Source organism: Lonchura striata, chromosome 23 (assembly GCF_050655825.1).
Source record: "Lonchura striata isolate lonStrDom1 chromosome 23, ASM5065582v1, whole genome shotgun sequence".
Lineage (NCBI taxonomy): Eukaryota > Metazoa > Chordata > Aves > Passeriformes > Estrildidae > Lonchura > Lonchura striata.
This window is the reverse complement of record NC_140725.1, coordinates 4,023,399-4,040,466: the sequence shown is the minus strand read 5'-3', so window position 1 is coordinate 4,040,466 and position 17,068 is coordinate 4,023,399. Positions and strand designations below refer to the sequence as shown.

Below are 17,068 nucleotides of genomic sequence, written 5' to 3'. Positions count from 1 at the left end.
GTTGGTGCTGATGTTGGAGCTGGGGTTGGGATTGGGATTGGTGCTGATGTTGGTGTTGCTGTTGGAGCTGGGATTGGTGCTGATGTTGGTGCTGATGTTGGAGCTGGGGTTGGGATTGGTGTTGGGGTTGGTGCTGATGTTGGTGCTGATGTTGGAGCTGGGGTTGGTGCTGCTGTTGGAGCTGGGGTTGGGATTGGTGTTGGGGTTGATGCTGATGTTGGTGCTGATGTTGGAGCTGGGGTTGGAGCTGGGGTTGGTGCAGGGGTTGGTGCTGATGTTGGTGCTGGGGTTGGTGCTGCTGTTGGAGCTGGGGTTTGGTGCTGATGTTGGTGCTGCTGTTGGAACCAGTGCCGCTGCAAAATCCCAGCTGCCATTTTAGAGCCAAACTCCTCCTTCCCCCTCTCTCCAGGTGCCCACATCCAGTTCCTGAACTTCTCCACGGAGCCCAACCACGACTTTGTGGAGATCCGGAACGGGCCCTACGACACCAGCAGCGTCATCGGGCGCTTCAGCGGCGCCGAGCTGCCCGGCTCCCTCCTGTCCACCTCCCACGAAACCACGGTCTACTTCCACAGCGACCACTCCCAGAACAAACCCGGCTTCAAGCTGGAGTACCAAGGTGAGCAGGGACAGTCCTGCCCCTCGGGGGTGCTGGCTCTCGAGTTAATTCCGTGGTTGTTGAGTTAATTCCATGAGGGTTTAATCCAAATGAGTGGAAAGGTGTTACAGCAAGGCCGTGCTTAATCCTGATAACTGTTCCCCCTCAAGGGCAAGGAACAAATGTTCCCAGGGTGCCCTGTGACACTGAAATGCTTTGGAATTCGTTCCAGCCAGGTTCACGTCAAGCTTGGCTTGTGGGCAAGGGGAAGAGCCCTCAGAGTTTGCTTTGGAATGTTGGAGCTGCTTTTCCCTCTCAGCTGAAGTCCAGGCACGTCCTGAGCTCAGCCTGCTGCAGGGTTGGGTAAATAATGAAGCAGCCAAACAATAGCACAGGGCTGGCTTGGAGAGCTGGGGTGAAAGGAGTTGTTAAAATAAAGTTTTAATCCTCATTTTTGGGGGTGATGGGGGATGAAGGTGTGTTTTCCCCAGCTGGAATCCTCAGGCATCTCCCTTGTTTTGAACATGGATTTTTAGCCCTCAGCTCTGCCTTCTCATCTTTGGAAACCTTTTGGTCTTCCCTGCCCTCTGTGCTGAGCATGTGGGAATTCAAAGGGTGAAAGGAGAGAAAGAAGTTGTTGAAATGAAGAGGTGCCCTCAGTTTTGGGGGTAATGGGCAATGGAGGTGCTTTTTCCCCAGCTGGAGTCCTTGGGCAGCTCTCCTCATTTGAACATGAATTTTTGGCTCTGCTTGACCCCCAGCTCTGCCTCCACAAATGTCCATGAAAACCTTTTGGTTTTCAGGAAAACCCCTGGGCACGTGGGAATTGAAAGGGGCAAAGGATGCCAAGGGCAGCTCATGGATTTCACCCTGAACAAAATCAGGAAGCAACTGGGAGCTGAGATCCAAGGAGTGGGAAGGAAGGAATGTGTCCCTCCAGCCCCGGGAGCAGCAGGACAAGCCTCTGCTCCATTAATGAAAGCATTAACTTGGTCCTGCCTGTCTTGTTGGTGCCTGGGGTGATTCATGGGCTGCTGCAGCCAGGGACGGGCGAGGTTTTCTGGGAATTCTCCTGGAAATTGCCATGGAAATGAGCTCCGGCCAGGCTGGCCACTCCTTGAGGATGCCAGGTGGAACATGGTCACTGATTGACCCCCACCCCTCATCAGGGCTGGCCACTTTGGGCTGGAAAATGAGGCAGATTTCCCAGTTGGAAGTGACTCTGGATTCCGAGGCAGTGGGATGGGGAGCTCCCCTCAGCCTCCAGGCATGTCCATCAAGGATTATTTCCTTCAATTAAGTTTCTGTATGAGGAGGAAGGAGCCAAGCACATGTGGATGAATGGAATCCCAGGATCACTGAGGCTGGAAAAGCCCTCCAAGGTCCCAGAGCCCAACCTGTGTGAGAAATGGATATGTAAAGAATTCTCAAAACTTGATAGAAAGCTTACATCTGTGTGCAAACACTGAGATAAGGTGTGCACACTTAGCTGTGGAATGGAGATGACATTGCTGAGAGAGAGATTGAACTGGAAACAACCTTTAATAAGTTTTAAAATATGGTCTTATAAAAAGAGTAGATATTTTAGAGAATTAGAACGATGAAAGATGCATCTCTTGTGTCTCACTATTCATCGGGACTGATAATGGAATAAAATCTTTTAAAATGCCTCTCAGCTGCCCTGTCTCTGTAAAAGCTGGGAAAACCAGCAGCTGTGCTCTCCCTGAGTGCCACATCCAGCCTTTCCTTGGACACTTCAGGAATGGGGACTCCAAACCTCCCTGGGCAGTTCCAGTTCCTGATTTTACACCCAAAGTGGAGTTGGAGCGTGGGAGAGCACAGAATCCCAGGATTATTGAGGGTGGAAAAGCCCTCCAAGCCCATCCAGTGCAATCTGTGCCCGATCCCCACCTTGCCACTGAGTGCCACCTGTGCCGGGCACATTCTTCTCTCTCTCAGGATTTTTTCATAGAGGAGCACAGAGAGAAGAAAGAAAAAACAATTTCCGTTTCTGCTCCTTATTTTTCCCATGTGGAATGTGTTTGGAGAATTGTTTGATTGGATTTTGGTGAGGATTGTTTGAACCTGATGGCCAGTCCAACTCATCTGTGTCTGGACAGCGAGAGGCTCACGAGTTGTGAGTTAGTTAGATGTGGTAGTTAGAAAAAGTCGGTTTGTAGTTTTAGTATCTCCTAATATTTAGTATACTAATGCATTATAAAAATTAGTTATAATAAAGAGTTATAATAAATAGTTATATAATAAGAGTTATAATAAAGTAGTTACAATAAAGAAATCATTCAGCCTTCTGAACTGGAGTCAGACATCAGCATTTCCTCCCACCGGGTTCACCTGAATTTCCAGCAGCCACCTCCAGCCCTTCCTTGGACACCTCCAGAAATGGAGACTCCGACCCTCCCCGAGCACCCCCTTCCAACCTTCTCCATGGACAGATTCCTCCTGAAATCCATCCTGCCCTTCCCCTGGCACAGCTGGAGACCATTTCTCCTTACCCTCTCCCCTTTTCCCCGGGCGATGAACCCCAAACCCTTCCACCCTGTGCTTTTCCAGCCTACGAGCTGCAGGAATGCCCCGACCCGGAGCCTTTTGCCAACGGGGTGGTGAGAGGAGCTGGCTACAACGTCGGCCAGTCCATCTCCTTCGAGTGCCTGCCTGGCTACCAGCTGATCGGCCACCCCGTGCTGACGTGCCAGCACGGCACCAACAGGAACTGGGACCACCCCCTGCCCAGGTGTGAAGGTATGGCCTGGCCTCACCTGCCCACCCGGGGCTGCATTTGCTCCGGCGTGCCTGGGAATGTGCTCTTGGAGTGAAATTTGCCCTCCTGGAGGTGTTTTTGGTGAATGTTTGGGGCGTTTTGGGGCAGCTGCTGAGGGGGGTTTGAGGCGTGGGATGCGGGTGAGGAGAATCTGTCTCCCTGTTGGAGCTTTCTGTGTGATGCAATCCTTGGAGTGATAATTCCTGGCTGCTTTATTCCCTTCATCAACATCCAGGTTCCGTTGATTTGATCAATTTTGATGATTTCTGATAAATTGATAAATTCTGATAAATCAAAATAGTCGCTGGTAAAAGAGCCTGGCAGCTCTGAGGGCTCTGTGTGTGTCCCTGTCTGTCTCCTTCATGGGCATCTCCAAAATGATCCAGGTGGGAGATCCTCAGGAATCTTCCAAGGTGGTTTTTTCTCCTGAAAACTGTGCTCAGAGAACTCTGCAGGCTGAAGATTTCCATTCCAGGCATCCAAACTCACCCAGATTCTCTTTTCCAACCCTCTCGTGGCTGTGTCAGCCTCTCACCCCTCGGGCTGGTGGCCGGAATTCTGTGGGATTTACTTCCAGAAGGGTTTCAGATGGACCTTTAAGAAGTTCAGATGTGCTTATTGAAGATTTCCCAGGAGCACTGACCTTTATCCCAGCACAGGCTCTGCAGGAGCCGTGGAAGGAGGGCGAGGGGTGATATTTGCCCTCTTGTAAGTCCTTGAACCCCAGAGAGAACGAAGAGCTGAATCCTCAGCTGCTCTTTCAGCGCTTGGAGCAGAGAGGAATTGTTTGAGGCAAGTTAGGCCAAGATCTGGATTTTCCTGTATCCAGAATTGTTAACCTTTGTATCAAAGAAAAAAAAAAAAAAAAACCACACAAAAAAAAAAGGGATATAAGGATGTTTAAAGGGATATTTTCCTGACTGGGTTTGTGTTTCTCTCTGCTCCCCTGCAGTGCCTTGTGGGGGCAATGTCACTGTCCAGAATGGGACAATTTACTCTCCTGGCTTCCCCAACCAGTACCCAAATTCCCAGGATTGCACCTGGCTCCTGACAGTGCCCGTGGGCTACGGGATCCACCTGAACTTCACCCTGCTGCAGACAGAGCCCTACAACGACTTCATCACCGTCTGGTGGGTGCAGAGCCACTCCAAGGACTCATTTTGGGAAATCCTCCTGGCTCTGAAATAGCAGCAGCTGGGAATGGGATCCCCTTTGCAGGATGGCAGCTTCCTGATGTTTTGGAGAAGAGAAATTAAAACATTTTTTAGCTTTATTTTGAGATGAATATAATAAAAATAATTATATATATAATAATAATATATATATGAAATATATATATATATACTAATAAATAAATGTCAAATAAAAATATTATCTATGCATAATAATGGACATTATCATCTTCAGGCAGCCAGGGGAGTTCTGATTAAAGAGTTTGTGACCAAATTTTGAGCTTGTAGCACTCCAAGTCTGACCTTCAGAATATCCCCGTGTCTGCTGGGCAAACAGGGAGTGAAATTCCCATGGGAAACAGCTCCTAAAGCCTCCATTTCTGAGGTTAAAAGTGAAATTTGCCTTTCTGATTGTCAGCTGGGAGCCAGGAGAGGCCGTAGAGGATAAAGTGCAGCGGGCGGGGGTCAGAAACGTGGATGTGGGGAAGGGAGGATAAAGGAGAGGAGGAGGTCGGGTTCCTCCGCTTAAATCCTTGGAAAAATCTCATTTTTCCTTGTGTTCCTGCCATCAGGGATGGGCCCCAGCAAACCTCCCCTCAGCTGGGGGTGTTCACAGGCAACTCGGCCAAGAAATCTGCCCAGAGCTCCTCCAACCAGGTCCTGCTGAAGTTCCACAGCGACGCCGCCAACGGAGGCATCTTCGCCATCTACTTCTACGGTGGGCGCTGCTGCACTCAGTGCTGGGAATACTGGGAATGCTGGGAATGCTTCTGGGAAAATGCCAAAAAATAACCCAATAACCCCAAGTTTTCCGCTGAGCTTTTCAGGCCCAGTTTTTTTTAAGTTTTTGAGCTCCGTTGTTTTTTTTTTTTTTTATTAAGTTTTTTCAGGCCAGGCTTCTCCAGGAAGTTTTTCAGCTCAGTTTTTTAACACGAAGTTTATCAAACTAGGTTTTTTTCCCAGAAAGTTTTTCAAACCAGTTTTTCCACGATGTTTTTCGGTTCAGTTTTTTTCCCAGAAAGTTTTTCAAACCAGTTTTTCCAGGATGTTTTTCAGCGCAGATTTTTAACATGAAGTTTATCAAACTAGGTTTTTTCCCAGAAAGTTTTTCAGACCAGTTTTTTTAAATGAAGTTTTTGAACTCAGGTTTTTGGATTTTTTTAATTACGTTTTTTCAGGCCAGGCTTTCCAGGAAGTTTTTCAGCTCAGTTTTTTAACACAAAGTTTATCAAACTAGGTTTTTCTTTCCAGGATGTTTTTCAGTTCAGTTTTTTTCCCAGGAAGTTTTTCAAACCAGTTTTTCCAGGAAGTTTTTCAGTTCAGTTTTTTTCCCCAGGAATTTCCTGGTGGAGAAGGGGGAATTTCCTGGTGGGGAGGGAGGAATTTCCTGGTGGAGAGGGAGGAAATTCCTGGTGGAGAGGTGGGAATTTCTTGGTGGGGAGGGAGGAATTTCCTGGTGGAGAAGGGGGAATTTCCTGGTGGGGAGGGAGGAATTTCCTGGTGGAGAGGGAGGAAATTCCTGGTGGAGAGGTGGGAATTTTCTGGTGGGGAGGGAGGAATTTCCTGGTGGAGAGGGAGGAAATTCCTGGTGGAGAGGTGGGAATTTCTTGGTGGGGAGGGAGGAATTTCCTTGTGGAGACGGAGGAATTTCCTGGTGGAGAGGGAGGAATTTCCTGGTGGAGAGGGGAAAATTTCCTTGTGGACAAGGAGGAATTTCCTGGTGGGGAGGGGGGAATTTCCTGGTGGAGAAGGAGGAATTTCCTTGTGGAGAAGGAGGAATTTCCTGGTGGAGAGGGAGGATTTTCCTGGTGGAAAGGGAGGAAATTTCCCTGATTCCATCGTGGCTGCTCTTCCCTTGCTTTCCAGCTTTCCAGCTTTTCCGCTGCCAGCCTCCCACCATGGTTCCCAACGCCGAGATCATCACGGAGAACGAGGAGTTCAACATTGGTAAAACCTTCCCTCGTCCTCCTCATCCTCATTCCCACCTCTCCACCTCCTGGGAATGCTTTTTTCCCTCCCCAAATCCTGGCTTTCCAAGAAGGTTTTTCCAAAGGAGCTCAACACCAAATGCAGCATCCACGTGTTCCCGTTGTTCCCAGCCTTTTTCTCCCCGGAAAAATGTTTTTTGGGGAGAGATTTGAGTCTCTTTGCAATCTCTCAGGAAACTTTGGGAATAATAATATTTCTCAGGTGTTGCACATGAAGATTTTATTCTGCTTTTTGAGGATCTTTCAGGAGTTTTTTGTGATTTTTTTTGTCATCCACACTTGGAAGTGGCTCTAACCAGGATTTTTCTTGGAGCAGCTTCTCACCCTGGCTGCTCACTTTGAGGGGAGTCTGCACCTGGAGTGATTTCCCAAATCTGATGTGGTGACAGGGGTTTATCCCGGAGTAACTCCAGCATGGCTTTCCTAGCCTTTTATTTCTGATTTACACCTTCTGTCCCTGCATTTCTCCCTTTTATTCCTGTATTTACCCTTTTTTTCTGCACCTATGCCTTTTATTTCTGAATTTACGCCTTCTATTCCAATATTTCCCCCTTTTATCCCGGCATTTCCCTTTTTACCCTTGCATTTCACTTTTATCCCTCTGTTTCCCCCTTTATCCCTCTATTTCCCCCTTTTATTCCTGCATTTTCCCTTTTTATCCCTCTATTTCCACTTTTTTCCCTGCATTCCCCTTTTTATCCCTCTATTTCCCTTTATCTCTGCAATTCCCCCTTTTATCCTTCTTTTTCCCTTTATCTCTGCAATTCCCCCTTTTATCGCTGCATTTCCCCCTTTTATCCCTCTTTTTCTCTTTTATCCCTGCATTTCCCATTTTATCCCTCCATTTCTCCCTTTATCCCTTCCTTCCTCCTTTTATTCCTGCATTTCCCCCTTTTATCCCCCTATTTCCCCCTTTTATCCCCCTGTTTCCCCTTTTATCCCTCTATTTCCCCCCTTACCTCTGCAATCCCCCATTTTATCCCTCTACTCCACCTTTTATCCCGTAATTTCTCCCTTTTTTTTTGTGCATTTCCCCTCCCATCCCTGTTTTCCATCCCTTCCCAGGTGACATCGTCAGGTACCGCTGCCTCCCCGGCTTCACCCTGATTGGGAACGAAATCCTCACCTGCAAACTGGGCACCCACCTGCAGTTTGAGGGACCCCCACCCACCTGTGAAGGTAAAGCTCCCACAAATCCCAGATTTCCCAGCTCTGGGGGAGGATTTTTGGCACATTTTTCATCCTTGGGGTTAATTTTCCCATCGGCAGGAGTGTGGGGTTTTGGGAGGAGGGAGTGAGATCCCCCTGAGCAGGAATTGGAGTTCTCACATGCCGGTTAACAATTCCATGGGATGAGCTGTGCCTCCTGCTTTTCTTCTACCAAAGTTTCCAGGGATTCTTGGATTTTGTGCCTCTGGAATGTTCTGGTTGTGGTGCTGCTCATTTTGGGAGAGGTGCAAGCTGAGGCCGAGGCAGTGGGAATGGTTTGTTGGTTTTGTTGCTTTTTGCTCCTTTCTTCAGGTGTGACAATTGTTGGGATTTGTGGGATTTTAGGATTCTTTGGTTTGTTGGTTTTGTTGCTTTTTGCTCCTTTCTTCAGGTGTGACAATTGTTGGGATTTGTGGGATTTTAGGATTCTTTGGTTTGTTGGTTTTGTTGCTTTTTGCTCCTTTCTTCAGGTGTGACAATTGTTGGGATTTGTGGGATTTTAGGATTCTTTGGTTTGTTGGTTTTGTTGCTTTTTGCTCCTTTCTTCAAGTGTGACAATTGTTGGGATTTGTGGGATTTTAGGATTCTTTGAGCCCCAGGGATTGAGGAGTGCAGGGGTCATGCTCTGCCTGGAGCTGCCTCATCAGGACAGACCTCGTGCTTCCATCCTTCCTCTGGAAAACCAGGAATGTTCATTTCCATTGCCAGTGCACTGCCCCATGAACCAGCTGATGACGGATTCCACGGGGGTGATCCTGAGCCAGAGCTTCCTGGGAAGTTACCCCCACTTCCAGACCTGCTCCTGGGTGGTGAAGGTGGAGCCAGGCTACAACATCTCCCTCACCATCGAGTACTTCCTCAGCGAGAAGCAGTTTGATGAGTTTGAAATCTTTGATGGTAAGAGATTCACCCCTCTGACCTGCCTTCCACCCCAAACCTTCCTGGGGTTCCATAATCCCGTGGCAGCCATGAGGGAAGGAGCATTCCAGGGCGTGTCCCACCTGGAACCTCCTGCTGGCCTACCAGAATGCTCCTCGCTGGTTCCTTGCATAAGGAAATAGCTGCAATTTGATTTTTTGGGGTGGATCTGAAGGATTTTTCCAAGGGGCAAGAGTTGGGAAACTTGGGAGAGGGATGGCAGCAGAGATTCCTGCAGAGGATGAGTTGGGAAAGTGGGAATTCTCATCCCTGAAGGCCACAGGGAGCAGATTTCTCCAGCCCCAGAGTTCTTGGGAATGGGGAGGGGATTCTCAGGATAAACAGTGCAGACCATGAGGACCTGAGCTCCTGCCTGGAGCAAGTCCTGCTTTTCCTGGGATCAGCTTTTTCCCAGGAGCAGGATGTGAGGCTTGGAACTCCACAGGGAGCTTCTTTCCTCTGGGAAACTCAGGGAAATCTCCCTGTGCTCGTCCTCCTGCCAGGACTCCAGTGGCCCCATTGACTTTTCCCTTTTCCTTTGAAACATAAATTTTAAGGAATTTAGAGATTTTAGACGAGCTAAGATTTTAGTTAGAGATAAGCCTTACTAGAGTTAATTAAAATAAATGAGTAGGCCTTGATGAAGTTAAGAGTGAGTAGTTAACTAATAACTGATTGCTTGTCAGCACAATGTTAGTTAGCTGGGTTTATAATGAAGAATACAAATTGACAAATAGCTTTTAGAACATCAGACAATTGTGGCCTCCTCTGTTCTGAAACCAATTGAAGACAAGGAATGGGAGTTCTACCAAGAGTTCATTTGTCATATTGGCATTGGAAAGGCAGAAAGGTCAGAAGGAGGAAGACTTCATTGACTTCCTCATTTTGGGACCCCTCCCCATGAAAGGGACACTGACCCATTTCAAGGGACAAACTACCCATGCTGAATAGATTTTGAAATTATTAGCTTACGAAATGAGGAAGGGGATGTACCAAAATGATGAATATGCATTTGTATTTTGGTTATTCAATACTTGTATGGATAAAAAGACTCTGTGATCACCTGGAAGCCACGGTGTGGATTTGGGAGTGATCCCACACACAATAAACACACACTTTGTGGCTTTAAACTGTTAGAGAGATTTTGTCTGTCACAGTTGGGTATTGCTACTAGATCAATATCCATATTTCTTTAATAATTCAAAAATTGTAGCTTTGTAAACACACACTTTCTAACTTCAAACTGTTAGAGAGTTTTTGTCCATCACAGTTGGATATCGGTACTAGATCAATGTTTTTTTAATAAATCACCCTGTCCCCTCTTCCTGGCAGGTCCCTCTGGGCAGAGCCCCCTGCTGCTGTCCCTGAGTGGGAATTACTCGGCCCCTCTGACGGTCACCAGCAGTGGGAGCAGCGTTTTCCTGCGCTGGTCCTCCGACCACGCCTACAACAGGAAAGGCTTCAAAATCCGCTACTCCGGTGAGTCCCAGCTGCCCCAGCCAGGAGAACCCATGGAATTCCTGAGGAGATCCAGCTGCCAGGGCAGGAGCTGCCAAGGCAGGGGAGGCACAAGGCGGGGCACGTTCTGAGCTTGGGAAAGGCAGGGTCTGTCCAGGAGAAACCTGGACCAGGATTGTGGGATCACAGTCAGGACCAGGATTGCGGGATCACAATCAGGACCAGGATTGTGGGATCACAATCAGGACTAGGATTGTGGGATCACAGTCAGGACCAGGATTGCGGGATCACAGTCAGGAGAAATTCCAGGGAGAAACCTTGGAGCTTTGGCTCCTGCATGAGCCACTCTGGAACAGTCAGGACCAGGACTGTGGGATCATAATCAGAACCAGGATTGTGGGATCACAGTCAGGAGAAATTCCAGAGAGAAACGTTGGAGCTTTGGCTCCTGCATGGGCCACTCTGGAACAGTCAGGACCAGGACTGTGGGACCACAATCAGAACCAGGATTGTGGGATCACAGTCAGGAGAAATTCCAGGGAGAAACGTTGGATCTTTGGCTCGTGTCTGAGCCACTCTGGAACAATTAGGACCAGGACTGTGGGATCACAATCATGACCAGGATTGTGGGATCACAATCAGGAGAAATTCCAGGGAGAAACCTTGGAGCTTTGGCTCATTTCCCAACCACTCTTCAGAACTGAAGACTGGAGAGTCATTGATGCAGGGACTGGATATTGGGAAAGGTTTCTGGATGAGGCAGTGGAAAAGTCTGTCCAGACTTTGCTCAGCAAATGAACGAAGGAATATTTAATTATCAGGAATGACTCCTTATTCCTGGAACTGGAGGCTCAGAGCTTCGCGCTCCTTCTCTGCTTCGACTGGTTCATCCATCACCAATTTTTGGTTTGGGGTTTTTTTGGGGAAGCTCAGTGCAATTCCTGGGGGTGGGAAGGGAATGACGCTGCTGCTGCTCATCCTGTGACGGGTTTGCTTTTCCCTCCTTGGCAGCTCCCTACTGCAGCCTCCCGCAGCCCCCGGCGCACGGGATGATCCTGAGCCACTCCGGGCTGCGCCCCGGCAGCTCCGTGCGCTTCGGCTGCGACGCCGGCTACCGCCTGGTGGGACACAGCACCACCACCTGCAGCCAGCACCCCCAGGGCCACTTCCACTGGAGGGAAGCCACCCCGCTGTGCCAAGGTGAGAGCAGGGACGGGTTGGGGCGTTCCAGCGCGCTCGGGCTGTGCCTTTCCCCATCCCCCGGTGTGAGAACCCCGGGCTTGGTTTGGGGTCTCGTGTGGTGGTGAAGTCTCTCCTCCAACCCGTGTTCCCAAAGAAAAACTCTGCAGTCTCTTGTTCAGTCTCAAGGCAATTTATTGCTAATTATCTAACAGATTGTGTTCTCGGGCTGTGGCTGTTTGATCAGCAGCCCAGGCAGGGATGCACACACTCCTGACACCCTGACTGTCCAGTGTCTTCTTCTCCTCTCTCCCCACCCAGGGCTGCTGCTATTTTTATAAGATATATTACATACTACATGTTTACAGTTATTCCCCAATACCTACTACCTATATTACAAAGAGCTTTTCTACTCTAAACCAATCTGTGAGTGCCAACATCACCAAGAACATGGAGGTAAGGAAGAAGAAGGAGGAAGAACAGGATCAGCCCACTTTCCTCCATCTTAGAACTTCTGACCCCCATGTACAAAGTAAACCCCCCCCCCCGTACAATACTAAAAAAATTTCCCCTCTGTTTTGTAACTACTTTTACTATCCCATCTAACCCTTTGTGACTGCTTGTTCCACCTCCAAAGCTGGTAACTCATTCCATGGCTCAAACTCAAAATCACAGCTGCTTCCAGCTGCCTGACGGGGTCTAAAATGCTTCTGACCAAGGCCTGGAACCTCCAAAAATGCCTGAGGGACATTTTGAGTTCCCACACCCGGGACCCCTGTGACTCTGATCAAGATAAGCCTGGTCCCCTCCTTCCTGCCCCAGAGCCAGAGAAGCCCTCCCTGTCCAGAGCCTGGATGAGGCCATGACCCTTCCTGTTCCTTCTCTTTCCCCTCTTTCCTCATTGCTCTCCACAGCTCCTGAAGGGAGGCTGCAGACAGGTGGGGTCGGTCTCTTCCACCTGCAGCACCAACAGAACAAGAGGACACAGCCTCAGCTACATCAGGGAAGGTTTAGGTTGGATATTAGGAAAAAAATTTTCACTGAAAGAATAATAAAATACTGGAATTGTCTTCCTAGGGTGGTGGTGGAATCACCATCTCTGGATGTGTTTAAAAAAAGACTGGACTGGGCACTTGGTGCTATGGTCTGGTTGTGGTGTTAGGGCACAGGTTGGACTTGATGATCTTGGAGGTCTCTTCCAACCTCATTATTCTGTGATTCTGTGATTTCCCCTGAACCTCATGGAATAAAGAGCTGGACAACTACATGGGGGTGAGAGCCTCTTTTGGAATCTTTGCCCATCTCCTGATGTTCCTCCCGTCAAGACCTCAAATCTCTGGGCTAGCCTGATAGTTCAGAGGGAGAAATGTCATTGGGATCGAGTGCCGGGAGTTCCTGAAAAAGCAGAAAAAAAAACAAGATTGGAATTTGGTAATTCTGTGTTGAGAAAAGGCTGGGAGCGCTGAGGGGTGATCCTCGTCTCCAAGGCTTTAGGAATAGATGGCAAAGAGGGAAGGGAATTACTGGGAGCTGGAAAAGGTTGGATTTTCCAGGTGCCCTCTTTTCCCTGGGAGAGCCATTGGTATTCAGCCTGGCAGCCTGTCTAGACACCAGCACCTGGAGAGGGATTGGCCAGCGCTGAGCTCGCCGCAGTGGCACTCCTGTCACCATCAGTGCCACCAGGGACGGGGCTGATCCTGCCTCTGGAGCTGCTGACACCTCTCGGAATTCCAGCAGCTGCCAGCTGCTCTGGGATCCTGCTCCATGCTGCGGCAGGAGCGGGATAAAAGCTGGGCCTTGCACAGGGAGAGAGCCAGGGCTGTGCTGCTGCTGCTGCTTCACGTGCAAAGTTTGGGCTCTCCAGCTCTCACTGGGCTCCGTGGCACCAAAAAGTGACTTTTCCTGCTTTTCCACCCCTGTTTTTGTGCACAGGGACCACTGGAAAGGCAAATGAGTTGGAGTGGCTCAGGAGAAGAGTCTGGGAGCTGAGCTGGGGCTGCTCCAGGAGGGAATGGGTTTGTCTGGAAGCACAGGCAGATATTGGGATCAGGGGTTAGGGCTGTGTCTCCTGGCAGTTTCTGCAGGAAATTCCCAGTGGAGCTTCCCAGGTGCAGGCTGCTCTTCCCTTGGGCATCCCACCCTGTCCAGACAGGAGGGATGTGGATCTCCCTCTTTCCCAGAGCCAGGCTTGGAGAGGGATGAGGACCTCAAGGTGGGTTTGGAGGGAGATTTGGATTTGCTTTCGCTCCTCCTCCTCATGCTGCTGGAGAAGCAGATCTGGGGACATTTCCCAGCGCTGGCAGGGTTGGAAAAAAGGGTAACAGCATAAATAACTATGATTCTTGGTGTATTTTGGCTGTCACCTGCCTGTCCCCTCCCTGCCCTGCCCCGAGGCCAGTATTCCAGCAGGAATGCTGCAGAGCCTCCCCTGCGGAGCGCTGCCTGGCACCAAGCCTGCTTTTCCATATTTCCCCTGAATTCCCCCCCTCCACCTCCTCAGCCACGAAGCTAAATTGAGCCTCCCTTCTGCCACAACAGAATTCCACAATTTTCTGCCTTTACAGCTTCCTGAAGGGAGGCTGCAGACAGGTGGGGTCAATCTCTTCCACCAGGCAGAACAAGAGGACACAGCCTCAGCTACATCAGCTGAGGTTTAGGTTGGATATTAGGAAAAAACTTTTCACTGAAAGAATAATAAAATACTGGAATTTTCTTCCTGGGGAGGTGGTGGAATCACCATCTCTGGATATGTTTAAAAAAAGACTGGACTGGGCACTTGGTGCTATGGTCTGGTTGTGGTGTTAGGGCATGGGTTGGACTTGATGGTCTTGGAGGTCTCTTCCAACCTCATTATTCCATGATTCCGTGGTTCTGGGATTCTGTGCAATGCAGAAGTGCTCCTGGAGAGGGGTTTGGGGTCGGTGCTGCTGTGGGGTGTGAGCAGGAGCGTTCCTGCTATCGGATCCTTTATCTCCACATGGAAACTGCTGCTGCATCCTGTGGGACAGAAGTGCTGGGAATTGTGAGCCAGAGCCTCTTCCAGGAGAAACTGGGGTTCAGGGATAGTTTGCTGTTGCAAAAGCTGACCCTTTATGAAGGGTGGGCACTCCCCACAGTATCTGTAGGAAAGTTCGGGATCTGGGATTTCAGTTTGGGATAAAGCCATCAGCTCCCTGATTTTTATTTAATTTTTTTTTTTTTTTTTTTTTTGAGGTGTGTTTTGTTGATGCTGTTGAGCCAGGGACAGGCGAAATGACTCGTACGATTTCAGAAGACAAATGAGCATTTATTCAAAAGCACTTCTCTCTTTTATAGAGAACATCATGACTATTAATTAATCACATTGGTCTTAAAGTAAAAACATTTCACCTGATTGGTACACTGGACTTGAGTCAGTGTGGTAGAACATATTTATAAATAATATGAACAGATAACAAGATAATAGATTGTTACATTCCTCTCAGACTTTTTGGTAGAAATTGTGGGTCTCAGATTCAGTCAACGAGAGAAACTGAGAGTTTCTAACCAGGCAGAAGCCTGGGAATTTGTTGGAAAATAATGTAAATTAGAGTTTTATCTCCTTGTTGTTCATATTTTTCATAGTCAGATTCAGTCAAAGAGAAAAACTGAGAGTTTCTAACCAGGTAGAAGCCTGGGAATCTGTTGGAAAATAATGTAAATTAGAGTTTTATCTCCTTGTTGTTTATATTTTTATAATTAAGTTCTATCTCTGTGCATCAAGCACTCTGCACCAATGCTGTGGGTTGTTTTTACTTCAGGATAAATGGAGTTGCATGAAGCTCTGTATGAAGGGAAGTGGATTTTGAATAAAATTGGAGTTTTACTCTCAGCAGAGTCTCTTCATTCCCGTCCTGCCTCGACAGCTTCGAGAAATCTTTCTCCTTTTCTCTCTGGCTGAGCTGAGAATATCCACGTTTTCTCTTGGCAGCTCTCTCCTGTGGGGTTCCCAAAGCTCCAAGGAACGGGGTTGTTTTTGGGAAGGAGTACACGGTGGGCACCAAGGCCGTGTACCAGTGCAACCAGGGCTTCCAGCTGCAGCCGGGCGCCCAGCCCAGCGCCGAGTGCCTGCAGGACGGCGTCTGGAGCAACGGGGACCAGCCCCCTCTGTGCCTGGGTGAGTGTGCCCCGAGTTTTGAAAGTGGGTTTTTTCCTAGTTCTGTTGAAAGTTTTAAAGTTCTCATGAAACTTCTTCAGCCTCCTGTGAAAAACGCAGATTTATGATCGGCTTTTCGCAGGTGTTACAATGAATGTTATAGGTGTGATGTTAGAAAGTTGTGCTGTGTTAATTCTCTTAAGTAGTGTGGTAAATGCAGTTTTAGGTTACAACATAATGTTAAAATAGAGACTATGTATGTGGCAGAAGTTTCTTTTTAGGAATGAGATACTCACTTTGAGGAACACCTAAATCTTCCAAAGAAAAGGAATTTATGGCTTCTTATCAGAAAAAACTAATTTCTTCAGGCCTTGCTCAGACTCACGGGGATTAAAGGAGCAGTTGACATACAACAAACAGAATTTCTTGTTTTAAATAAAATATATGCATAACCATGAAGGATGTATGAATATGCAACAAGTGTATTGATTTAAGGGTGATTCCTTTGTTCTCAAGGGATGCTTTTTGTGACTCAGTGTCCAAGAGCATCTGGACATCCGTAATTCTTTGCTTTTTATTGTCTTATAATTGTCCTAACTAAACTTTATTACTCTAATTGTATTATTATTATTTTTATAACCATTTTATTATTATTAAACTTTTAAAAATTTAAAAACAAGTGATTGGCGTTTTTCACACTTCTGAAAATGTTTATGTATTCGAGAGTCAGAGTTCCCACACAATTTCGTGGATAAATAGAATATTTACATATTCTCTGTGGGTAGAGAGAAATGATTGATGGGTCTTTGGAGCAGTGTGGTTGGAGAGGTGGTAATTCCATCCTCCCATCCATGGTCACCTTTGGAATTCTAGAAATACCAGATGTTTGAATAAAACTGGCTCTTTCTCTCTTCTGAACTCACCGAGCTCCTGTGTACTCACAGGTGAGTGGGGATTTGGGCTGCCCAGCCAGCAGTGATGCCTTTTGGGGCTACCTAAAAACACAGGCCAGACAAAATGACAAAGAAAAAAAACAATTATATTTATTGAATGGCCTTCAGGGGCGTTTAGGGCAGACAAAACCCCCCTTCAAGGGGCTGCACCCAAAATGGACGATGGGCCACAGGTTTTCACACTTTTATACGTTTGGGCCATTTGCATATTGGGGGTTCATCTTCTAATTACAGCTTCAGGTAACAAATTGACCCCAAGTTTTCTCCCCCCTAACCCACTTTTGTTCACATTTCTCAGAGCCTGAGGCAGTGAGGTGTCTTTGATTCCCATTTTATGATTTTAACACCATTGCAAGGGGTTTTTCTCTTTGGGTTTCAGGCAACATCACCACTTCCAACATCATCCACCAAGTTTTCCTTTCAGTTCTCAACCACAGCCCCACCAGGGGATGCACCCCTCATTGAAAACCCACCACACCTGGATTTTTTGGGGGGTCGAAACCTCACTTAACTGTTGCTGTTGGACACGAAATTAGTACACAGGAGTTTGTAAGTTTAAAAGAGAAAAAAGAGCCAATTTTATTTCTGACCTCACAATATACAGGATTCCAAAAGTGCCAGTGGATTGGAGGATGGAATTGCCACCTCTCCAACCACACTGGCCAAACCAACAGCCCATCAGTTCTCCCACAAAGAAGAA

General features: G+C 47.8%; 1 protein-coding gene across 4 annotated transcripts in view; it reads left to right on the top strand.

Annotated features, from left to right (window-relative positions):
- CSMD2 (CUB and Sushi multiple domains 2) overlaps window positions 1-17,068 on the top strand; it is a 289,568-nt gene that overhangs the window by 238,915 nt on the left and 33,585 nt on the right. For all 4 annotated transcript variants that reach the window (XM_085559781.1, XM_085559782.1, XM_077788452.2 and 1 more), the window contains 10 exons: window positions 410-619; window positions 3,170-3,358; window positions 4,330-4,507; window positions 5,122-5,267; window positions 6,416-6,496; window positions 7,603-7,716; window positions 8,455-8,643; window positions 9,997-10,143; window positions 11,134-11,322; window positions 15,251-15,436. In XM_085559781.1, the coding sequence (XP_085415907.1) occupies window positions 410-619; window positions 3,170-3,358; window positions 4,330-4,507; window positions 5,122-5,267; window positions 6,416-6,496; window positions 7,603-7,716; window positions 8,455-8,643; window positions 9,997-10,143; window positions 11,134-11,322; window positions 15,251-15,436 (1,629 nt within the window). The remainder of the gene's footprint in view (window positions 1-409; window positions 620-3,169; window positions 3,359-4,329; window positions 4,508-5,121; window positions 5,268-6,415; window positions 6,497-7,602; window positions 7,717-8,454; window positions 8,644-9,996; window positions 10,144-11,133; window positions 11,323-15,250; window positions 15,437-17,068) is intronic.